The sequence below is a fragment of the Strix aluco genome, chromosome 4 (assembly GCF_031877795.1).
Source record: "Strix aluco isolate bStrAlu1 chromosome 4, bStrAlu1.hap1, whole genome shotgun sequence".
In the NCBI taxonomy this organism is placed as follows: Eukaryota; Metazoa; Chordata; class Aves; order Strigiformes; family Strigidae; genus Strix; species Strix aluco.
Genome location: NC_133934.1, coordinates 2,489,059 through 2,514,523, shown reverse-complemented (window position 1 = coordinate 2,514,523; position 25,465 = coordinate 2,489,059). Strand labels below are relative to the sequence as shown.

The 25,465-nt window shown below is 40.8% G+C and overlaps 1 protein-coding gene across 1 annotated transcript in view; it reads left to right on the top strand.

Annotated features, from left to right (window-relative positions):
* The window catches only part of ATRN (attractin), a 156,231-nt gene that overhangs the window by 107,328 nt on the left and 23,438 nt on the right, over positions 1–25,465 (top strand). The window contains exons 25-26 of the mRNA XM_074821777.1: positions 4,892–4,953; positions 17,662–17,740. Coding sequence (XP_074677878.1) covers positions 4,892–4,953; positions 17,662–17,740 — 141 coding nt within the window. The remainder of the gene's footprint in view (positions 1–4,891; positions 4,954–17,661; positions 17,741–25,465) is intronic.

The following is a 25,465-nucleotide window of genomic DNA, read 5'->3' as shown; positions in this document are numbered from 1 at the left end:
CCTCATCCCTCAGTCAGCAGGGTCAGCTCACAAATACCAACAAAAAACCCCGTGTTCCTACAGTTAGCTCTCTGCTGGCTTAACGACTTGCCTTGGCTCATTAAAGATGTTCACAGAACACATAAAACAACAGCAGCATGTGGCAGAGCCGAGACCACCTTTTAGGTGGTGGAGCTGGATTGGCTTGGTTTTTCCTGAAACCTCAGCGCCGAGGCTGTTGGAGTTGGCTTGCTGCTCCTGTTTTGAGTGGAGAGCACCAAGAACAATACGTGTTTTCTGCCATGTGTTTCACTGGAGCACATTGTATTTGTGTTTAAAGGAGAACTAAAAGAGGGAATGATGTTTCTTTTGAGCAGAAGAGCAGTCTTTCCCCACGTCGCTATCATAAAGGGCAAAATGAATGTTTTGATGACTTTGGCATCGCTCAAGAATACTTAAAAACCATTTGTTTTTCAGCTGGTCCTTTGACAGAAGTGCAGGCACTCAGCATTCAGGCCACGGCATCCTGTTACTGTTGTCTGTGTTCTCCAAGGTCAGATTGAATCCTTGCCTCTAACCATGAAAAAAGAAGAGACAGGGGAGGTGCTGAGGAGGAAATGGAGGAAGATGTACATAAATGTCATCTGCAGCTTGTTTGGCTGTTGGCTTCACCTCTTTGCAAGCCCTTGGAGCTCCTCACCTTTCAGTCTTATGTGCTGCTTTTTATTCGTGCTGGAGCTTTATTTAAATAAAAAGCAAAGCAGCCTGAAATCTCTGAATTTCTGTGGTTTTCAGTGCTGTGTGGTCGTGTAGACTTTCGAAACACGAGTGCTGTAGCATTCTCCCACCTGCCAGGTGAGGTTAATGGATCTAGCAGTAGGGACCTTTGGTATCTTCTGAATTCACAGCAAGCGCCACGCTCCAGCAGCCTGCTTCACGTTGCGCCTTCTCTGTTGTATGTCTCTGGTTTACTTCTCTGGTTTCATAAGTTAATTAGACTTTATTTTTCTCTCCTTGACAGTTGTATTCTAGGAGTGTGTCCTGTTCAAAATATCATTTCCAAGTGTGTGTCCTGCTCAAAATATCATTTCCAATTTCCCTTTTTCTTTTCCCTAATACGAAGTAGGGTTGAAAAGTAAAGCAGCACTGATGTGAATTGAGTCACTTTATGCAGTGGTGGAAAAAGGAAAAAATATGGCAAGTTAAATAATCCTGAATTGTGAGTGGGGGGGAAAAAAACTTCTAGAAACGGTGTTTTCTCTGTGTGTTCATGTTTTCTTAATCGTTTAGAGACTGAAAATATACCAAATTATGTTATGAAAATGCCATACTTGAAATGTTCTTCAATGCATTAGCAGTTCTTCAGTTAAAAAGTTTAGATTAGGAGTACTAACATTATGTATAATATTGGTGTTGGTACTGTGTAATATTAGAAGTTATTTGGGTTTGGAGAGAGATTTGCCTCATCCCCATTGTGGGTAATAGTTTGGCTTTGATTTCTCTAAAATAACAGTAACTTCCAGCACAAGTGGAAGGAGTTATGTTGTGATGATTTATCTGTAAATCTGTTTATGCTAGGTAAGTGAGAGGAGTTACTTGAATTTATTCCTTGCTCTACTTAATGAAAAAAATATTTCTACATAATTTCTCATTGGGTTGATGATATTAATTTTTCTTAGTGCTATGTGAAATTCAAGTACTTTTTAATGAATTCAAAGCACGTGTAAGTCAAAAGAATGGAGGCTTAAATAACTTCAGATACAGTTGCATTTACAGGCTTAAGATGAACTTGTTTTAAAATAAGTTGAACTAAGAGTCAGCTGGACCCATTTTTGTACAGAATTATTCTCTTGAAATTACTCTCAAGTTTCTTTTCTCTTGAAGCACAAACTCGGGTACTAATGCAAACCAATTCCTGGTATGTAATCGTCCCAATTTGTTTGTCAAAATTTATATCAGTCACCAGCTGTAGTTTAAGTCCAGAAGTATTTTGAGTTTGAAATATCAACTGTTACTGAAATGTCAATTGGATGTCAATTGGGTTCAAATTGCTTTTCCTTTACTCAGGATATTTTGTGGCCAAGTACTTGCCATTAACTGCTTTGAAATACATCTGTACTGATCTCAAAACTAGCGCACTTTTGAGATGTTGGCTAGTTGGAGGTAGCCGAATTTTATTCATGGCTTAATATTTTATGCTAATCAAATGATGAAGAAAGTAAAGCTCTTAATTATACATTTTTATCAGTTCATATAGCCAGCTTCTTTTGTTCATCTGGAAAGCAGCCAAAGTTTTTTGATACTTCAAATGATGTGGCATTAGAAAAAGCATGATAGACTGGTATGCTTCTTCAGGTGCCTTTTCAGATCAGATAGACACAAGCTTTATAATATTTTCTGTCATTAACGTAATTAATTTTCGGATCTGTTTTGATCTTAACTACTTAAGAATACTGCATTATTCTGAAGAACATAGTATAAAACATCTTTGAAGAACACATATGTTATGAAAGTGGCAATTTCATTTTGCAGCTGAGCTGAAGTTCTGCTCAGTACCTGGAGGATGACCCAGTCCCCAGCACGAGGTACACGGTGGTTTCCTGCAGTTACACTGTTTATTCCTTTGGTACAAAATTAGTTTTTTGAGAATGGATAAATGAATCTTCTACCATCGTTTAAACTTAATTAAAAATCTATACTGCTAAGAAATCTGTGCCATATTTTTCCTATATCCAGAACGAACAGTCTACATTTAACAGCTATTTCTAACCAAACTTTCTATGTAACTGAATTAATTAAGTTCTAGGAACAGATTACATTAGGGGAAATCAAGCTCTAAGTAAGCAAACCATTAACAATTATGATACTAAATTGCCTGTGACACAGATTGGTCAGCTTTAATAGCATAAAGTGTTTTCAGCTTGTGAGAAGTAAATTGCAAAGACCAACCTAGGCTTTTTTTTTTTTTTTTTTTATAATCTGTGTATGAGGTACAGATCCTCAGTTGGTCTTTGCAAGAGAAGAGCTCCAACAGGTAGGCAGAAGAGCTACCACTGGTAAAGCATTTATAGTGCTGCTGTGTGAAACAAACCCAAATTTTCCTTCTCTGTTTTATTTGTTTCCTACACTTGCATTATCAAAAAATGAGAAGCTGTTCTCTGGTAACAGTTTAAAGATGTTTGCAGTCTCATTAATTTTTCATAGAGTCTGTCTTCTTTTTAAATTAGCAGATACTTGTTTCTTCTTCTAATTGGAGCAAGCTTTGGTTTCCATCACAGAAACTGTTCCTAATGATCATCTGCAGAGGACTGGCCTGTTGATGATTTCTTTGGGCTTTTAATTTTCTTTTTCTACAAAAGGATTTTTAAATATAGGCTGTTGATACATAATAGGGTCTTTGTTTTGAAATGCATCTTTATAGTCAGCATCATAGCTATTCTCAGACTATATTTCTATATACTGGATATATTACATGTTTGTATTTTGGGATGTGATATTTTAGTAAGAAAATTCTTTGCCTTAAAGAAATAGAATAATTATGCGAATATAAAACCACCTCAGTTACCATGCACTGAGTTTTAAAATAAAAAGTGAAATCATACTCGCTCTCTTTTTCTAAACAGAAAACTATTGGGAAGCACTTTATAAGGAAAAAAAATCAGCAAGAAACTATGTGTTTTCTTGTCTTTTGTAGGCAGTAATATTGAGGTCACAAGCATCTGGTCTGCAGGTTTCAAGTTAGCTTTCCAGCAAAACAGAAGTTATGCACTGTAAAGGAGCTTTCGACTTAAGAACATTTCAATATATTCATAACAAAATTATTTTGGTCAGCTTGTATACCAAGTTACGATGGATATTTAAAGCAAATATTATAATAGAAGGTGTTCTTGAGCAACAGATCTCCAAGCAAGAACTCGTTTACATATATACATAGTTTTTGGAATGTGACTATTGCTGGGAGGAAAGATTTGTGGTTTTGCCATAGCGTGCAGTTTATGAAGGAAAAAAAACCCAGCAAATGATGCCTTAAGTGAATTTAATATCCATGGAAAGCTTTTGTAAGTGCAGATTTCAGTTTTCAAATAAATTCAGTTACTTCATGAAAGAGTTAATATCCTGTTGTGGTGCTGAGATTGATAGTCAGAGGAAATAGGAGGTACCTGGAAAGAACTTCTGATTCCTAATATTGCAGAAGTTGCCTTTCTCTTGGCTTGTCTCCCCTCTGCTTTGTTATTTTTAACCAGGCTCCCTAATCTTTCCTTTTGCCTCTAACCACCTCCCAATTTCCTGTTCGCTTCTTCCCTCTGTTTTTTGTCCAAAATATTCAGTTGTTTTTCACTTTTCTTTGCAGTTTGAGGGGATTGCAGGAAAGTGAGTTAAGATGAATGCCATAGCTGTTTTTACAGTATCTATTATCTTCTGTGTTTCATGCCTTTTTGCTGCTCTTGGTGTAAGTTACTTATTCGAGGAGATTTTGATGTAAGAATATTGTTTGATTAGGAGCATGCGTTTTAAACTTTTTAATGTTGTACTTTGGGTCGCTGTGTCTACAGTAATTAAAGATGCTCTATTTTTAGCTCTGTGAAACTTCTGTGTTCTAACTTTTTGGACTAGTGTTTTCTCCCAGGTAGTTAATGTGTACTGAAGACTATTCCTTGAACATTGTTGGGAGAGAGAGATGTTACTTGTTTAGAATCTTTTGGGGTATATGATTTCAAAATACTGTGAAGTTATGGTTTGTTTTATTTTCCCTCAGAATATTTCAGTGCTTTTTCAAAACAGTGTTCGAAAATGTTAATTGACTTAACTAAATATGTATTTCACTGTAATTTTTTGATCCCTGCAGCAGTGCATCTTAAATATCAATTTACTTTTCAGTAAGTAATAGAAAGCATTTGCTTTTCTTTTGCAGATTGCATTCTCACAACACAGCAACTTTATGGACCTGGTACAGTTCTTTGTGACATTTTTCAGGTACTTTTCATTTAAGACAGCTAAATGTTTCTTATTTAGGAAAGATCTTTGGCTTTTGTTTTTCAGTATAGTGTTTGGGTTTTTTGTTGGTTTGGTTTTTTTACTTAAACATCCTGCTTACATCACAGCCTAGAAAATGGAAATCTCTGCTATGTTTACAGTATTTAATGAGGAAATAGGTTAAGAAAATTGTCTGCCCATCTTTGCAAATACATCTTGGCCTGTGCATGCAGGGAAAGGGAGGTTGGGGCCAGGGGAGTCTTTTTCAAATGGAGAAGTTTCTTTTAAAATGGTATAGGAGAGGTCTTCTGAGTTACCACATCATACAAATAACGTATGACTTCTAGAAATTGCAGATATTCACACATCGTCAGCCACAAATTATAAATTAAGGAACTGATTTTGTAAAGAGTTAAGCATGGACTGATTTCAGACTCTTTTAGATAATGCCTTTTGATTTTAAACTGAACTCTGAAAATATGTCAAGTTAAATACGAACATAGGCTTCAGCACAATTGAAGCCAAATACCCTTCTGTCCTTCATGAACTGCTTGGTAAAGTTAATTTCTTAGTGTGAGTTGAACTGATGATTCCCTAGGAGCTGGAACCAAAAGAAGCAATATTAATACTTGTTTCTTCTTCTATCCTCCAAAAAAAGTGTATCCCTAAGAAGGAGGTTAAATCTCTCCTGAAGCATAGTAGGCCATCTCTTTAAGGTTTCAAAATCCAATGTGTTAGCCTCTATTTTAGGAACTGTTAATACTCCACAAATATAAACCAATACTTAATCAATAAGGAGAACTCCTTCAGGAGGGATATACATGGAATAAACAGTACTCCAGATCTTACACCTGTTTTAAAGTAGGTAATATTATGTCCATTTTAAAATGAGCAATAGGAATAGTCTCTTGCTTTAGATTCCATGCTAAATTTAATTAAAGCAAGGAGCTCCAGGTGGGTCCTTCAGACAAGTGGTTTATATTAGGGTTTTTTTTTTTTTTAGTATGTAGCTTTTACAGAGTAGATGTGCTTTAATACAATCCCAGGTGAACACCAGGCTTCAACTACCACCTTACTTCCACTGATACAGAGTGTTTACTCCTGGATCAGCATTTGTTCTGCTGAATCCATCGCAGTCGAGGTCTTCCCTAAAAATCTCCGTGGCAGGGTAATTACTTAAAGGAGAACAAAGAGGGAAGCAGTTGGTTCCTTAGTTCCTTTTTAATGACGTAAGAGCAATCCGCGCTTTAAAAACTACCCATTAGTTCTTTAGAGACCCAGATCCACCTGCATATGAGAGTTTGAAACTTCAATATGAGCGATTCCTTCAGTTCCATTATTGGAAGAGAATCACAGTTTGAAGCAGAAGATATGTGCATTATATATCTCAGTCAGCACATGCAGCTGAAAATACATGTCCAAAAGATAGGCAGATTGAAGATAGTCAGCAGTGATTTTTCCTTCCCTCCCTCACTGCTATCACATGGAGCTCCTTGAGAAGTAATGTTGCAATATTATTTAACATCCTCACATGCCAGAGGAATAAGAACGTGTATATTTGGGAGAAGACAGTTTATTGGTGTTTTCCAACTGAGCATTAAAAATTCTTTGATTTTTTTTTTTTAACTGTAACTACTGCTAAGTTCCTCTCCCAGTATTTTATTTTACAGTCACTATAACTCGCTGAATAACCGGTGTATTAGAGCAGCGTGATGATTCATCTCTGCTGTTTGTAGGGGAAACTATTGAAACGCTTGCATTTTTAATGCTCTAGGGTGCATTTCATAATTACAGTTGAATCCAAGTTAGACCATAAATAAGTAATATCTGATAGCCCCCTGTGATGTTAATGAGATAGAGTTGGCTGAAAATTTGCACACTAAGTAGAGGCAGTGAAAATGCTTTCTGCAAAGCCTAAAGACAGTTTGAGATATAGGCCTCTAACTCGAAAACTGAGATATGTATCAATTCTTGGAGTGCAATGGGCACAAAAAGAGACTTTGTTCTGGAAAATGGATGTTTAGAATGACGTTCCATTAGCATGTTCAAGGGTCTTGCTTCACTTTGCCATTCTGCAGGCAGTTTTGGAAATTCTTCTGTGCTGGTGACGTTGTGGCCCGTTTCCAGCTTCTAGGAGCCACCTTCTCCCCTTTGTTGTAACCCCATCCAAGACACGCTCTTCTGCCATGCTACTGGAAGAGGCAGCCGTGCCTTGAACTGCATGGAGAACCAGAGAGAGAGGGGCGGGGGTTAGATTTTTTCAGTTTCCTTGCTGACATTTGTGATGATTTAGATCAAGTCAGTCCTTCCAGCAGGCACTGGAGTGCAAGCTGGATTGCCAGACTCCAGCACTGCTGAATTTATGGAGTATCGCAGGCACTGGCTGCACTGACTGTGAGGCACACAACGTTACAGAGACGCCAGGAACCTGGCCGTGCATTTAAACAACATCAGGCAGTGGAGCGGGATGAAACGTGGCTCTGGATTTGATTTCCATTTCATTTAGAAGCTTGGGCTACTGTGGGTCAGATGGGCTGTGCCTCACATTTAGAGGTGCTGTTAGATTCCTGGAGCTCCTTCTGGAGTCAGCGTTCAGCGTGTGTGGCTGTATGTTAGCGTTATTTTATTTTGCAACACATTAACATTTTATTTTAAGCAAAGAAAATGTCAGTGGATAAAGGTTGGACAGAACGGTGAAGTTACGGGGTCATTAATATTGCATTATAATTGGACCCGCAGGAGAAATGATATTCTAACCGTTGTTAACCTTTGCAAAGCTAAATGAATTGCAAGCAAACTGTTTTGGTTTTTTTTTTCCTGTTTTCTCCTCTCTGCTTTTTATAACATATCTCTTTAATTTACAAATCTGGCTGTTGTCTTTCAGCAGATAGTTTGAGCTCTTTTGACAGTCTCTAGTAAACATTTTTATTAGTATCTCTGCTTCGTTGTCTTTCAAAAAATCTATGTATGCCACCGTACCTATCTATAATATGTATTTCTCACCTGTGTACTTTTGCATACAGAAGATGTGAAAACATTTATTATTATGAATATTGGGCCTTCCAAACTCATATTGCTCACAAATGATCCTTTTTCTTCCTTTTCTTTAAAAAAAAAAAAAAAAAAAAAGAAAAAGTGCATCTGTATTTCTTCTGTGCTTCTCAGCTTTATTGGCCAGTTCTGTAGAGATTTATAAGAGGAGTATTAAGAACAGTTTGAATGAAATAAGGAGGTGTAAGCACCAGAAGAAACAGCAGAACAGGAGTTGAAAGCAGGGTTTGTATTCTAACTGGGGACACAGCTGGCTGTAAGGCAGTTGAGGATCATGCTGGTAACCCTGCAGCCAGTCAGGAGGAGAACTCTTGCTCCAAAACTAGAAGTGTGGCAACAAGGTCACAGCACATCACCGCTGCCATTCCTTTTCCTAGTGTAGCAGCCCTAAGAAACTCAAAATGAGGAGATGGAGGTATTGACCAACAGACTTGGCTAAAAGGTCGGAAGTGTGAAGTGGACAAGACTGAAGCCAAAGGGTCGTGCCAAAGAAGCTGTTGAGCCCTGTGGTGTATAAAAGACCTATAAACCCTATAAACCAGGCTCGCTGTCCCCAGGAAAGCAGCCAGGAGATGTGGCAAGGCCCTGACAGCCAGTATCCCTTGTCTTCTCTGTGGGACACAATCACAGAATCACAGAATTGTCTAGGTTGGAAAAGACCTTGAAGATCATCCAGTCCAACCATCAACCCAACATTAGCAGTTCCCAGCTACACCATATCCCTCAGCGCTATGTCGACCCGACTCTTCAACCCCTCCAGGGATGGGGACTCCCCCCCCCTGCCCTGGGCAGCCCATTCCAACACCCAACAACTCCTTCTGCAAAGAAATACTTCCTAAGAGCCAGTCTGACCCTGCCCTGGTGCAGCTTGAGGCCATTCCCTCTTGGCCTGCCGCTGGTTCCTTGGCTCAAGAGACTCACCCCCCCTCTCTGCACCCTCCTTTCAGGCAGTTGCAGAGGGCCATGAGGTCTCCCCTCAGCCTCCTCTTCTCCACACTAAACCCCCCCAGTTCCCTCAGCCGCTCCCCATCACACCTGTGCTCCAGACCCTGCACCAGCTCCGTTGCCCTTCTCTGGACACGCTCGAGTCATTCAATGGCCTTTTTGGAGTGAGGGGCCCAAAACTGAACCCACTCATCGAGGGGCGGCCTCACCAGTGCCGAGTCCAGGGGTAAGATCCCTTCCCTGTCCCTGCTGGCCATGCTAGTGCTGATACAAGCCAGGATGCCATTGGCCTTCTTGGCCACCTGGGCACACTGCTGGCTCCTGTTCAGCTGGCTGGCAATCAACCCGCCCCCAGGTCCCTCTCTGACTGGCAGCTCTCCAGCCACTCCTCCCCAAGCCTGTAGTGCTGCTGGGGGTTCTTGTGGCCAAAGTGGTGTTGGCCAGACTAGCTGGCCAATATATCTGGCATTTGTGGGTGTGAGAGTATGAATGCACATAACTGATTTTTCTCTGAGGTTTTTGTTAAATGTAATCACCTTCAGCTGGGAGAAGGCTCTGGGGAGACCTTATTGCAGCCTTTAAATACTTAAAGGGGGCTTCTAAAGAAGATATGGACAGAGTTTTTAGTAGGGCCTGTAGCAATAGGACAAAGGGGTAATGGTTTTAAACTAAATGAAGGTAGATTCAGACTAGATGTAAGGAAGACTTTTTTTACAATGAGGGTGGTAAAACACTGGACCGGGTTGCCCAGAGAGGTGGTAGATGCCCCATCCCTGGAAACATTCGAGGCCAGGTTGGATGGGGCTTTGAGCAACCTGATCTAGTGGAAGGTGTCCCTGGTCATTGGGGTGGGCGGGGGGTGGGGGGTGAGGGGGGGGGGCGGGTTGGAACTAGATAACCTTTAAAGATCCCTTCCAACCCAAACCATTCTATGATTCTGTGATTCTGATCTCATCCTGAGCTATGTTAGACTGATTTACAATAGACCTCTGATGTCTTCTACTGCACCTCTGTGTCCTCACGTGCGCAGTTCACCCCATTTCTTGGCTGCTGTATGTCTCATCTTTTGATGTCTGCCCTTGAAACGTCCTTCTAGGGGTGTTCAGTGCTGACTCTGTAAACCTGTCGTAGTCTTACAATGATTGTTAGAGAAATGGGTGTATTTCATGAATGGAACAAAAGTTGCCAATTTTCTGTTTTCATGGTGGCACATTGAAACTTCACGTGCCTCTTCTAAGGTCTGAATATCAAATAGTGTAATTTTAGTTTGGTGCAAATAATTGGACTTGTTCCCCAGAAAAACTTCAGAGGGAGCAGTATTTGTCTCTGTACAACAGCCAGACAGATGGTTTAATGTGCTGTATACTGTTTTTCCTGGCTGTAAGCATTTGCCCAGTGTTTTCAATAAATGGGAATGGCCTGTTACAACAATTTAAATCTGGAGTTGTGCTGCAGATATTTTATTTACTCTCTTTCCTTATTAAATAATTTCTTACTGCAGCACAAATGGCATTACTAAATATGTGCCTAAACTATAGTCTGAATCCCCTTTTTTTTTTTTTTTTTTTGTTTTTTCCCAAGGAAAAGGAAGCGCTTGGGAATACCTTCACATTATTTCTAACAAAATGAAGACGTTTAACAGTTCAGCATCCATGACTTCCTTCTTCCCATGTTGTCATCATCACTCTTTACTTTGTCTTTCACAATGGTCACATGCAGACCAGAGCGGTGAGGCCATTTGGTCTCTCCTCCATTAATTAGTGTCATCATTATCTGGTCCCTTTTATGCTTTTGGCCTCTAAAATCTCCTGTGACAATGTAGTGGTTTGGGGTGTGATAGAAGCACTTTGGGTTTTTAAATGTTTATTGAGTGGGATTTAGTGTATAGCTTTGACACTTTAATTTAGGTTTCTGTGTGTGCTGTCTCCAGCTGATGGACGCCAAAGAGCAGTTCAGTTACCAGATGTAGGTGTCCTCTTTAGGGTGTGCCACAGACTTTTGTCTGTAATTCCTGTGGGTATTTCTCACTGGTTAAGTTAACGAGATGACCAGGTTAGTGCAGAGACTACAGAAGAGGAGAACTGAGAATGGAAGGAGGCTGCAGGGCCAGTGCCGTGCTTGGTCCCCAGTCCCGCTCATAGCTACAGCCTGCTCAGACGTCCCTGCCTTCGGCGTGGCTTCTTCTCCTGCCTGCAAACAGTATGAGGGAAAAACTGTCAAAACAGAGGTCAAAATAACACTGACTTCCATTCCAGTTTCATCATGTGTCCCGTGATTTTTGATGTGTTTCCTTAAAGCTCCATCTTCCAGACCTGCAAGATGACTTTTTCCCTTTCATGTTATGCCCTTTGTGATATCATAGAAGGACTTGCAAATCTGAGCCCTAAAAAGCAGAACAAAAATTAAAAAACCCAAAGCAAACAAACAAAAAACCAGATATATTAATACCTGCTTTCCCAAAAGACCTCAAACCTCTAGTTAGGCTGATCTTGTGTTTGTGGAAGCTGCCACCATTTTACAGGGTGTCAGACTGGTTGTGCTAGCCAGTAAGTAGATTTTTAAAACAGACCCAAAAGAAACACCAGCTGCAAATAAGGTGGATTATGGCTTGTTAAACCTTGGTGCCGTCTTCAGCAGAAAGATAAGGTCATAAATCTGTAGATCAGATCTGTTGGTTTGCTGTTGGCTGCAGATAGCTGTTTGGCAAAGGCCGACCGTGCAAACCCTGCGCACTCCTTCAGCATTATGTACTTGTTCCAATTATTTTGAGGTTTAATGCATCGAGTACTTAAAAATGTGTCCTATAACTCTCCAGCATATTAAAATTTACTTTTAAATAGCACTTAAATAGCTTCCAATTCATCAAAATAATTTGGGATGTGTTTCTAGTAATCATTGCAGTGCTTTCTGAAATTATTAAGTGACCTATATATGTTAAAGCATATTAGTATTGAAGCTGCTGTATATTTTGGCATTTAAAACTGCCATTTTTTACTAGCAACTCTGATGTTGATAAACATTGTAGGAGAGTTTAATAATTGGGCCCTAATATGCCAGATGGATTTTCTTCTCTCCTCGTGAGAATGCATCACATCAAAGTGCTGATGAAGTTTTCCATCCATTTAAAAATGAAAGCATACTTGTTTGAAGATTTTTAAGGATACCTGGAGTGGAGAGAATATCCTCTCTGCTGTGAAGAGGAGTTTAGAGTATAGAATAAAACCAGACAGGGTGTTTAAGTTCAGATTTTTGTGTCAGGGTGGGCATACCTTGTGGTATAAAGAGCACTGAAGGCTTATCAGCTAATGATTAGTGCATGTGTTGAGGCCATCTGAGGGGAGATGACTTATAGCCACGTTGCTTATTTATTGCATTTCAATAATCTAATTAAGAATTACATAAGGTATTTATCAAATAGAATATTGTTTGTAAAATGTAAATGTAACTTCTCCCTGTGTTACAATATTTATGCTGCATAAATACAAACTTTTAGAACTTGTATAGGCCACTGAAAGCTGCATTTCATAGAACTTGACCCAAATGAGGAGTCAGGTTCAAATTTCCCTGGGATGAAAAACTCTTCGGGGGTGTTAGATGTCTCTAGATGGCTCTTTTTCCTTCCAGTCTGGTTTCACATTGAGTTTTCTGGTTTCCTCTTTTTCTGTTGGAAAAATCAAACTGTTCTCAAACTGGCCTGATAGTTCAGGTACAGCCACTGGATGTGCCGCTTCGCCTGTGTGTGACATTTGCAGGACTGCGTACAGACTGCGCTGGGATGTTACAAGCTCAGGAGTATTTCTGTCTCCTTTATCCTCTTTTCAGAGAGACGGGTGAGGAGAAACTGTACAAAAACATTGTTTGAGATGGGGGAGGTGTAGAGAGAAGGCTTGAATGAACAGGAGACTCTTGGTAGGCTATTATTTTTGGAGGAGAAAGAAAGAAACAGAAGGAGAAGGTAAAGCAAGGCCTGCAGGGAAGGTTTATTTTTAAAGCCATTTGGAAATGGGTGGGTATTGGTAGCTGGCAGAGAGATGGCTGAGGCTGTTCAGGAGAAAGCAGGGCAGAGCACGGCCTTTGACCAAGACTCTGCCAACCACCATAGGCTTTCGCTCCAAATCATTTTCCAACACGGCTCTTGTTCCCTGCAGCTCTTCCCTTCTACTGCTTCCATATTTACACAGTTGCTTTCCAAGAGAAGGTATGGGGGGAAAAAAAAGCTTCTTTAAAGCTACTGATGCGAGGACAGGTCTTTTTAACTTATTTCAGGATGGTTTAGGCTGAGTAAACCCAGCAGATAGATCTTGACTTCCCTCTCCCCCAGGGCTCTTCCAGCAGGTGATGGACTGCAGCTCAGCAAGCAGGCACTGCCTTTTATTCTTCCCCAAGTGCTGCCAAGGGGAGGTAGTACAAGGGGGAAAATATATTTCCTTAGTGATTTTATAGCTTTTGTGGGTATTTGCTGCCTCCTTGTGACGGTACAAAGATGTATGGTGCTGTTCCTCTGAAATAGAGGGTACTGTGGTGAGTGTTTTAGAAGGAGTTTTTATTAGTCCTTAATTGTTAATTCCTCTCTGTGCTTTCTTCAGAAAGTCTTGGCTGTGGTGCCAGAAGTGAGGCAGGAAAGAAAAACCCATGAAAGACTCTGGGATGTACAGTCTTGTGCAATTTCAGAAAGAGGATTTAGTGTAAGGATAAAGGTGATCCTCTTAGTTCTCCACTCTAGCTTTCTTTTCCAAGGGAGTAAATGAATATGTAGGGAGATACCGTGTTCAAATCAACCAAAAATAAGAGGTCCATACCTGACGTTTATAACTTGCTGAGGTCACATTTTTCCTAAAAAGGAGCCATTCTCATAGGAGTTCAGCATGTTTTGACACGTATCTTCAGTTCGGTGTGTAGGTTCCTGGTGCTGTCTGATAGATACATGTGAATGGAGCACATACGTCTTGGAAGGGTCACCTACAGAAAGGTGGAGATCTCATTCACTTTGCTGGTTGTGCACAGCACAGAGTAGCTTCATCTGTGTGCTTGAAACTCCTGAAAGTAAATCTCTCTGAAATGGGTCTTTAGAACACAGAGATGCTGGAGATTGATGAAGCATCTGGCCTTTTTCCTCCATCCTTTGAACTTCCATCTCCTTTTCCTAGATAAAGGGGTATCGAGGAGGTAGACTCAGATAAGCCATGGCAGTAGCCATTGCCCATGAGCTGCATCTAAAATGCCTTGTCCTGAGGTGAAGCTTCTCATGACGTGGACGCGATCGCCTGGCAGGCGTTGCGCTTTGGCAGCCTGTCCTGGGGACTCCTGCAGATGCTTTGAATATTGTTTTCATAGTCAAATTAAATGTGGAGCCAGGAACAGTTGTCCCTGCTGCCTTGAAGATTTCGGTTTATTTCCACCCTCCATTTGTGCAATGATGTTAAAATGTTGCTGAAAACAAAGCAGACCAAAGATTTAGCTCATGGTCTCAGCTGTGCTGGTTTTGCATGGATACGTTTTGGATTTTTGCTCTTTAGGGAGCACTGTCCTCTTTGGATCTCAGAGATACAGCAAACATTGCACCCTAGGAAGATTTTAGGTTTCTTCGAGGAAAAGGAAGCTTAAAAAAAGGAAAAAAGCTTACCCAAAGCCACCAAGTAAGTGTGGTGGCATTCATGCCATGGGGAGCTAACAGGAGTCCCAAGACAAATGCGGGCACTCAAAAATTTTGCTAGTCCATCATTCACTTGTGCCTGTTCAAGTGTGGCATAAGTAGAAATCCATCTAGTCCAAACGTGACCTTGTCCAGAAGAGGAATACTGTTTCCTGGTGGTAGAAGGCTATCGCACTTAATAGAGCAGTGGGGAGCTTCAGGAAAGAAAGGGAAAGCTAAAGGTATGAAATCCTCAATCATGAATAATACATGTTAGCTTCTTTACCAAAATAGCAATTAAAGATTTAATGTATATGCTTTACAAGTTAATGGGGGCACATTGGTTTTTTACTGCAAAAGTCAGTAATAATCCAGTACCTCTCAAAAAGGAAAATAAAATAGCCATTAAAAGTGCTTGTCTGAACTATTTGTAGTTGCAGAAAAATGGCCAGGCTTTTACAGAGAAATAATGTCAGATTTTAACATTTAGAGAAAATGTTGGGGAAGTGATTTGGAATACATACCTCTTCAAATGAAAAAGGCCAGACAAATCTCTTAGTGATCCTGCTTAAATTTATAAAGAAATAGGCACCGTAGGAGTCTTTTAAAGCCGTGCAGATGTTTTAATGCTAAAGTCACACAAGTGCCAATTTTTTAATATCTTATACTAGATGATAGTAAGACATATTTCTGTACGTATCTAAGCTTGAAAAATATAGTCATGTTGCCTACTGGCTGCTCCTTGAGTGTTTCATGCTCGATCACACACAGTTTTCATAATATATAGGCTATGGATAGTGATAGGTAATCAGGAACAGGCTCTCCTCCTTCTGCATCTCAGGGAATGGTTCCTGCTGTCTGTCCTTTTTTTAATGATAAATATTTCTACATCTTTGCATTCCTCTCTCTGCGAAAGGATTTGCTGTTGTAAAGTTGCTGAAGTAGTGCTTGAAGGACAAAATCGGCAGCCCCTCGCAGCTCGTGTAAGGCAAACAGGGCAGCATTTATGAAGAGAGGGAACAGCAGGGCACTGGTGGGATGAGATGCCATCCATCATCGTAAGCTGTGGATTTTTGGTCAGCAGTACAACTGTGGCTTCACGTCCGAGTAGAAGAAGTCATCGTCGGGGTCATGGATGTTTGTATGAGTAAGGTGGGAGAGCACAGTGGAAGCCACAGTACTGTTTGGAAATAAGAAGTTTGGGGATCTGCAATAAGGATTGATTTTTGGAAGCAGAGCTGAGTTTGTTTTCAAAGGCAGGGAGTACTGAGCGGTCATGGTCTTCCTCCCACCACAGTCTTGTGGTGCCAGGTCCTGCGCTTGGGCCACGACAACCCCCTGCATGGCTACAGGCTTGGGGAGGGGTGGCTGGAGCTCTGTGGAAGAGAAGGATCTGGGGGTTCTCATTGACAAGCAGCTGAACAGGAGCCAGCAGCGTGCCCAGGTGGCCAAGAAAGCCACCGGCATCCTGGCTTGGATTAGAAATAGTGTGACCAGCAGAAGCAGGGAGGTGACAGTCCCCCTGTGCTCTGCACTGGTGAGGCCACACCTGGAGTGTTGTGTCCAGTTTTGGGCACCTCAATACCAGAGAGATCTCGAGGGGCTGGAGCGAGGGCAGAGGAGGGCAACGAGCTGGGGAAGGGCCTGGAGAATAAATCCTGTGAGGAGCGATGGAAGGAGCTGGGACTGTTCAGTGTGAGGAGGAGAAGGTGAGGGGAGACCTCATCACTCTACAGCTCCCTGAAAGGACGTTGTAGAGAGGTTGGTGCTGGTCTCTTCTCACAGGTGATTAGTGACAGAACAAGAGGGAACGGCTTTAAACTGCAACAGGGGAGGGTCAGACTGGACATGAGGAAAAAATGTTTCCCAGCAAGAGTGGTCAGAGAGTGGAATAGGCTGCCCAGGGAGGGGGTGGAGTCCCCACCCCTGGGTGTGTTTAAGGGCCGTTTGGATGAGCTGTGGGGGGATGTGGGGTAGGGGAGAACTTTGTAGAGTCGGGCTGAGGGTTGGACTCGATGATCCCAAGGGTCTTTTCCAACCTGAATGATTTTGTGATTCTGTCTTTCCTGCATGGCTGTGGGTCTCCACTGGGAGCCCCAGAACAGCGAGAACCGAGCCGTGCCCAGAGGCAGGGAGAGGGGCACAGCAGTTCTCCCTTCAACAGAAATCCCTCTTCAGGCATACAGAGCACAGCGGTGGGTGTGAATAGTGCACTTTAGGAAATAAGTCATCTCTTGTGGTTAATCTTCCTTTAAGCACTCTCTTTAAATATAAAGAGTGTGGCGAGGGAGGTTGGGAGACATTTTCTCTTACCCATCAGTGCGGTACTTGAAGAGAAGCTTTCACTGAGGTTCAGATACACAAAAGGAAAAATTTTTATCTTAGAAAGCTTGTGTGCCTTGAAGTTGCTCATTAAGTATTCAGTGTGATAAGATCGTAACTGTCAATAAAGTCGCCTTTTATTATTCTTCTTATTATTGTAACTGCTTTTTGTTAAATCTGCTTCTTTGCATTTTCCCTAGAAGTTGATAAATCTATTCATCCTTTTCTCCTCTTCAGATTTAAGAAAAGCAATGTAGATTTGGGGAAATCAAGAAATGCTTGTAGTTCTGCAACAGCCACTTAAAAAGAATCCAACTCCTATATCCTTATTTTTGTAATTTGAAAAAGAAAAAATACTCGGTTTTCTCTGTTTCTTTCAAGGCTTTTCCTTTTTGGGTTATCCTTTCACTTTAAATATGGCCAAAGATAGGCAATACTGGCTTTTCCAATTTGATTAAATCTTTCAGCCTTACTGTTCTGATTTCCTGGTGAAAATTGGTGGATAGTGTATAAGGAGGTCAAACAGGTAACTTTGGAACAACAGTTTTCTCTGAAAATAGGTGTGCATCATTCCTCACCAGGCGTCGTGAGCACTGAACTGTGCAAAACACCTTGCACTGCTATATTATCTTTCATCAAAGTACCTCTAAGTATTATATGGACTTTTAGTCTAGGTTTCTTTTTATTTGCTAGAGTTTTTTAGCTGCCGTTATGTTGTGAACAAGGACAATAAGATTTATTTTTTTTTTCCTTTACAGTTGTTTCCTGTCTTTACTCCTGGTGGCAGCTGTGGTTTGGAAGATTAAACAAAGTTGCTGGGCATCACGACGAAGAGAGGTTGAAATGACAAAATTGAATGCTATCTCTTAAATGACTTTTTATAGTTGTTCTCTCTTGTATTTATTCACATATGCATAGCATTAACCTTCAGTTAAGGATAAGCTCCACTAATCTATAAATGCTTCTGTTTGGGGATTTATAATAGTGTACTTTTGATTACAGTTTCAGTGACAAATGATGCTATTTTAGTATCCTGATGCTGCAGTTTCTGTGAAGCACAAAAAATAGGGGTCAGTGTCCTGCGTTCCCAGAACTCTAGACAGCATAAATACAAACCCACCACAAATTAAGAGATTCTGTCTCAAAAGAGGAAGTTTCTCCACTGAAGCTCTGAACCACATTAGCTCCCTCTTTAATCTGATTTTAAAAAGGCTAATCCCCATTTTTAAATTAAAAGCTTATCTAAATGTTGTGGGATTTTTTTTTTGTTGTTTTCTTTTTTTTCCCCTGGAACATAGTAGTATAAGAGAAAGGTGGGAGAAGCCACCCACGATTTAGAAAGCTGTAGTGTACTGCTTAAAAAGACAACCAACCTCCAGTGCTAGAGCTTTCTCCTCTTCGCTGAGCCAAGGACCATAGCAGCTTCCCAACTTTTTCTTGTTTTCAACATGTAAAAAATGTGTGCTTTACACCCCCCAAAATATGGTTCCTCCTTGTTTATCCCTGATGCATTTGGGGATTTTTCTTCACCGCCCTTTTTTCCTGCTTCTCAGTTGAAGCTAATTTCGTGTTATACCCAAAGCACGCAGGGTGACCGAGCTAGGATGGCCAGTGTCCCTCAATAACATAAAGAACGTGTCCTTATTTCTCATTTTTAAGCATAAATGCAGAAATGTATAGTAGAGCTGTGTAGAGAAGCAAGTCCTGTGTGCTGCAAGGCAGACAACCACACGTTCCCAGGTGGTTTTTTGCTGTGGTAAGCACTAAATCTGTGGAAGGCAGAGCCCTGTATAAGGTACAAATACAGCAGAGCTTGGGCTGGGCTGTGCCTGGGATTATTTTTAGGAGCTTTGTCTTGTGCAATGTTTTCTTGTATGCAAAATGAGAGAAGCCAGGCTTTGTTCAGGGGAGTCCATGTGTACTTTCTATATGTAGGTGTCTATACGTTGTCACCCAAGAGCAAGTACCTTTCCCTAAGGAGTGAGATGTGTTTCTCCCCCGCTTTTGGATTTTAGGGTGAAATCTGCCTGTTCCCACTGATTTTCCTCCCAGGTGTCCTGCTGGGATGAAGCTCTTGGCAGCTGCATGTACCTGTTGAAGACTGTTTTATTCATACGTAGTAGTTGATCAAGAATATTCTGGGGATTATTTTTTACAGTGCTGAAATCCTGTGCAAGTGCCTGTTTCTTGCATATCTTCAAAAATCTATATCTGGATGTACTTTCCAGTGCAGTAGTAGGAATTGTATAAATTTATTCAGTCTGAGGATCTTCTTTCTTATAATAAAGCAGGATGATGTCTGATAACTCTTGTCCTCTTCTTCCTCTTTCTGCTTCAGATGTTTTTGCTCTTACTAGTGAACTTAAATGCGTAATATAATCAGTGGTTTTCAAAGAGATAACCCTTAATCTTTGAAATAATTTAAGTCTTTGAGGTTTCTGTATTCTCTGATGGTAGATAAATTTTTACTAGGGTGGCTGTTTTTTTCCTTCTCACTTTCTTGGCAAGAAAGTAAGCTGGAGTCAGCATAACATTCCCTGTTGGCTCCTGGGGTTAAATGTTATCTAGGAATGTATAATATAGACTGAGAAGTAAATACTGTGCTTTGGAGCTCAGTTAAAAATATTTTAGCAGTGGCCTAAATGAAACATGTCTCTATAAATTACTTTCAGTCTGATGTATGTTTTGAGGAAAAAAGCTGGAGTACTAGCAACGTATTGGTGTGGTTTAGTCTAAATTCAGTTTACACGTGTGGCTATTTGATGGGCAGCTCATCACTGTGTTATTTTCCTGGCAGATTCCTGTCTTTTGCTGTTACTTGTCTTGCTCCTCATTTTCATCTAGTGGCTCTATCTTGTAGTTCATAGATTTCTGCTATTCCATTCCTCTTTTGTTAGAAATACTTGTAAAACTTGAGGAAACTTTTAAATATTTGCCATGCCATTATTAGATATATTAATAAAGACTGTCTCCAGAAACAAAAGTCTGCCCAAAAGTTCTTTGACTTTTTGGTATTATCTAAGATGATTTTATAGCTTGCAGGATTTTTTTTTATATGCTAGACGATTCTGTGTGATTCTGTGACTCTCAATAAATCCGGTCAAGGCTCCCTTTAAACATTAGTAGTTAAAATAATGATTAATACAATACTGCAACTTTTAAGTGTACACAGGCTTACCCATCTGTTGTTCTGAGGATGGTTTTGAAGTGTGTGACACTTAAATTTGCCATTCTTTCTTCCTTTGGAAGTGGCTTCTCTCTTTGGTTTTTTCCATTACCCTTTCAGGAGTCTTGGGTCAGAGAGTTTGCAGGCTGGACTGGGGAACACAGGTTTTGGTTTATTGCTTTTTCCACTCCCTCTATAAACTCCTGACGCAGTTGATGGAGACCACCTCCTCCCACCATATTACAATTTAGAGGCAGGGTGAAAGGTGATTAAGCAGCAGCGGCAGGACACCCGATTCAACCAGCATATTGTAAGCTTTAAGTTAATATATGCTGCAGCCCTGGAGGAAGATATTTCTCTGGTTTGGGCTATATTTTTAGAAGTAGTCAAGTTACAGTTGCCTGTCTCCCATGGGTTGTGCCGCAGTAATTCTGCGCGTTTTCTAATCTTAACCCAAAAGTAAGTAAAATATAATGCAATCTGCAGGTAATTCCAAGCTATCAATCACTTCTGCTTCCAGTATAAGCATTGCAAGTGCCTAACTGCTTATCACAGTGCAGAGTGAGAAGTGGATAGCTGAAGCTTAATCTGAGATATGTATAGGACAGGAAAGGGGAGTGTGTTGAAAGGTCTAGTAGTCAAAATTATTCAGACAATATTGCTTAGAAAATGTGCTGGGAGAAGTTGTGCAGCAGTGCTTGGTGTATCAGGTTAATGGAACAGAGCAGCATCGTTTGCTAAACTGCATTTGCATTACTCCTTACCAGGAAAGCAGTGTACCACAAATCCAAAATCTACATCAGAATCTTGTAAAATACATCAGATTCTCCTGACTTTTTTTTTTTTCCCCTTTCTGCAGCTAATCCTCTTTGACCAGCTGCTTGCACATGTCAGTGCTGATGTTCTTCAACCTTCTGGCTAAAGGGTCTTCTGGGTGTGCAAACACGGCGTAGCAAATATATAGGTGTAGGAAAATGAGTTTGGAGCACTGAGCAAAAGTTCAGGCCTTGCAGAGTATAAAACTTGACCTGAAGTAAAAATGGGAACAATTTGTGTCATATCAGGCATGGAGGAGATGGGATTGTAAATTGTGTGTTTATTCCCTCTCCAGTGAGCACCGAGTTTAAGTATCTTCAGGCATCTTAAAGAGGGAAAATGGAAATAAAAAGGCAGCTTTTATAGGAGGCTTAGGATGAGGTGAATGACATTAGGAAATAGGGATAGGAAACCTTTCTATTTTGTCTCTAGAAAATGACACGTTAAATGTATCAAGGTGGTAATAGAGAGTAATGCACAAAATACGAGAGTGGCATTAGAAATTTAATATGCTCATCTGCTGTCGTGAATTTTCTGTCCTATTGTTTTATTTTAGCATCCAAATCCTATTCTCTTCACCCTCAGTCTGCTTCATCTCCTCCACTTTCAGCAAGAAATAGCTCCTCTTAACATTTCCAGCAAATGGAGCGTGGATAATGATTTGGCCAACCCAGTGTAACTGACTGCGTGAGGGTCAGCTGGATCACTCTCCGTGCCCCATCGAGCTGTGTTGGGAGCACCAACACCGAGCACGTATAGACATAACTAAATTTGGGTGTCTAGAGCTCGATTGCACCCTTAACATGCATAAAACAGTTTACATTTTGCTTCCTTTCTTGCCAAGACTATCCAGGACTGAATGTTTTCACTCTGTGCACTGCCCAACTTATTCAGGAGGGGTTTGGTGTATTGATTTACTGCAGGGATTATTCTTCTCCTTCCTGACCTCATTGCTGAAACCTTTCTCCCTCCCAAGTGTATTCAAAACGTAGCAGCACTTCTTTTTTTCACTGGCATCCTCTGCTGTCATGTCCATGAACACTGAATACCGCTTAGGCAGGCAGTTTTCTGTGTTCATTTTTACAGCAAAGACTTTCCAAGGGATGTGTGCTATCTATTATTTATTGCCCTGCCTTCGTTTTCTTCCCCTTCCTGCTCTCACCTGTTAGTCTTTCATTCATCTCTTCTATCTTCTCTCTTAGACTGTGATTTAGGGCATCCTTAGTCAAAAGGATTCAGGATTGGAATATTTTCAAACTGTAACTGTAAATCAGGATCTTCATCACTGTCTAGAGACTCCAGTAGTGTTTTGGAAGGGTTTGCTGTCGGCCTTATGCAAGAACATTAAAAGTTTAGGCTACAAATGTCCCTAGATTTGGGCAGTCTCAGGTGCTTTGGAGGGCTTGTAAGAAATGAGATGTGCTGGTGCCGAAATTTGCTGCTGTATTCTGCAAGCTCCCAGCAGTTATTTGGCATGTAGGCCTTCTCGTTCGATAGCACCAACAGTGCTATTCGGTGTCTGTCAGCCGAGAAGAAAATATTAACTACTCGTTAGTGTAGTTTGTAGAGAAAAGATGAATTGGAAGAGTGAGAAATCATGGTAAGCAGATAACTTGTAAGGAGGTCTAGATTACATGATTAGCATACTCAGTTGTCTCACTACAGTGTGAAACAGAAGCCTGTGTATGTATTTTTTAAATAGTTAAGGTGAGTTTACTTCCCAGAATACCTATTCCCTGGACAATAGACTGAAATGGTGGTGGCCGTGGTGATTTAATAACCGTATGTAAATTCCCAGTTGCTGCGTTTATAAGTAGAGTAATAACATAAGAGCAGTATTAGCATTATGTGTAACTAATTATTGAAGTACTGTGTCCACTCTGGTCTCAGCAATGTCTTGGGTGTTGCAGATGGTGCAGAACAACACTGCAGGATTAATTTGTTATCTGGAAGATAAGTGAGAGACTAAAGCGTCACAAATTACTCATTTTATCCAAGGAAGAACATATTGAGATTTGATGATGTGAGTCTGTGTCTGTGAAAAGGAATCATAGAAGATTCACGATGAGAATGAGGGTCTTGTAAACGATCAGCCAAAGGCATAACACCCAGTCTCTGCAGCTGGGGGTAAAAAAGTCAAAAGCTGTTTTGTTTTTCTCCTCTTTTTAATGGCAAGAGTAGCAATGCCAACAATTTTTTTTTAGAAACATGGCGCTCAGAATTTGAGTGCTTTTGGAAAGATCTTTTCTAGGTCAATCCCATGGTGCAATTTGGTGGCTCATACTATGCGGGAGGTCAGATCAAATAATCGTAACTTTGCTCTATCCCTAAATTTAAAATCTATGAATGGGAACCAACTCGTAGCGCCTGTAGCCTTATTCCAAAATACAAATGCTGCGTGCTCTCTGCAGTGATCTGTGAGGCTTTGGTCACCAACTGAAGGAAATTGTAGCAGAAATAAGAGATGCCTTGAAGATGAGAAACATCCCAAAATATTAACATTGACAAGAAATTCCAGCTTAGGGGCAGGTTGATGGTCCGTTTTAGTTTGAACAGGCTACTCTCACTTCTGTGCTGAACTGAGCTCATCTCTGGTTGAACTTTCAGGTGGCCAGTTACAGCTGATCATTTATAGCTTTAATATGTCCGTGTCGGACGCCGTCATCTCAGGTTGGCAATCACATACACAGTGATGGCATCCAGCTGAGCTCTTCTCACGTGCTTTTAGTGGTGCTGCCACTAGAGAATTAAGTTGGGTTTAGTATATCCCAAAACCAGAGCTGTTGGCCAGTATTTGGGATGGTGAAGCTAGACTATCAAGTCTAGCTCTAGGAGAGTTCAGCCTTGTTTAAAAAGCCCCACAAATGCCTGTGTGTTGAAGCCGTTGTCATTTCAGACTCCTGGGTCTCTCTCTGATGATAGGAATCAGCGGTACAGGTACCTAATTTAGCTATTTGGAAAAATCAGGGAGAGAAGCAGTGTTGTATAATTATGCTAGAAGAGCTCTAGTCAATCAAAGGTGCACTCTGCTATTGTGTAATTATCTGGTAGTGGTATATATTTTAGTCTGCATGGACTATATACTTCTGGTCTTTTAAAAAGAAATGATATCTTCTTATTATTAAAGGTCAGGTTTTCTGTGCCCTCCTACTGGGCATGATTATGATGAATAACTTACTTATCTTAATCAGCCCTGAATTAAATATCTTCTGTCATTTCAGCATGAGGCAACTTCCCAGCAGCTTTGCTTTCTGGTTTGTTATAGTTTTGAAGTGTGGAAATGCCTGTTGAGAAGCATTTGAACATTAATTCTCTCCTCCTCTATCTTTCAACATAGCCTGCAAAGTCAGTTACAAAACTAATTAGCTAACATTAATATGTGCACTGCTCTAGGGGCTTAAAAACTTAATTTTCAATGATGATGGAAGCATCAGAGAAAATTGTTTGTTTGTTGACTTACATGGTAGTTAATGTAATTGTGGCTAAATGCCTTAAATCACTTATTTCTGAGACAATGTGGTTCATCTTCCTGCAGTATTTATATCTTGTATGTTTATTTCTTTGCTGATGTTCTTTTTTATGTTGTAGGTAACTCCCTTGTCTTCTCCTCTTTCCCCCAAGGTCACTAAGTAACTATAACATAAAGCAAAGGTTCCCACAGCAGAATATATATGTTATTTCAAAGTAATGCATAGCACTGCCTGAGCACCCGTCAGTGCTGGCCACGCAGGCATGCAGCTCTGTCTAGCTGCCGTTGCCACCGGGAAGGGCACCTTCTCCAAAGGCCCTTGGGAACCCCAGGAGGGTGGTGTCCCCTTCCCACGTTGGCTGTCAGCAGCCTGCGAGCTGCAGTTTTGGCAGATGTCATTACAGGAGAGCTCTGCGACAGGTTCTCCAGGCAAGGTTTTGTAAGTTAGTCATGCCTGGAAATAGGTAGTTGATAGTTTATGTGCATACACAAATATGTATTTGTGCATAAATGGGATGAGCCACCTTCTGAATTCAACTGAAGCTCTTAAAGCAATGCAGGATGTGCAGGAATCGGATCAAAATGCCTGTCTACCAGTGCAACCACTCTACCCGCTACGTTTTGGAAGGACAGGGGGTTCTCTGACCTCAACAAAATCACTGTGACTTTGGTTAGTAAGTGGCCAAGTCAGAGCTAACAAGCCTTGCTGGGAGAATTCTGTTACCCTTTGCTCAGTGTGTGCAACAAGACCTTTAGATATTGGATTGGATTGTGTGTTCTGTGCGTTGTGCATAGCCTTGGAGGGAACGTGTAAGAGGACTGACACCCCTGAATAACTTTGCAGAATTGATGCTGTTTAAAAGACAGGTCAGGAAGAGGCAGACAACTTTGTTCTGTTTTCTTATCACCCTCTCTTTCGCTTCGGTTGAGGGGGATAAACACCAGCCAGAGTTGCTGAAGTCCACGTTGGAGAATGGCATCTTTATACTCTGTGTGGTGGAGCTCTACGCTTTGGCTCCATACAGGAAAATCCCAAATATTCTGTTCTGCCTCAAAATATTTTTTTTTTTCTTTCTAAACATCTTAATAAGAGTACAGGTTGGTTTGATTC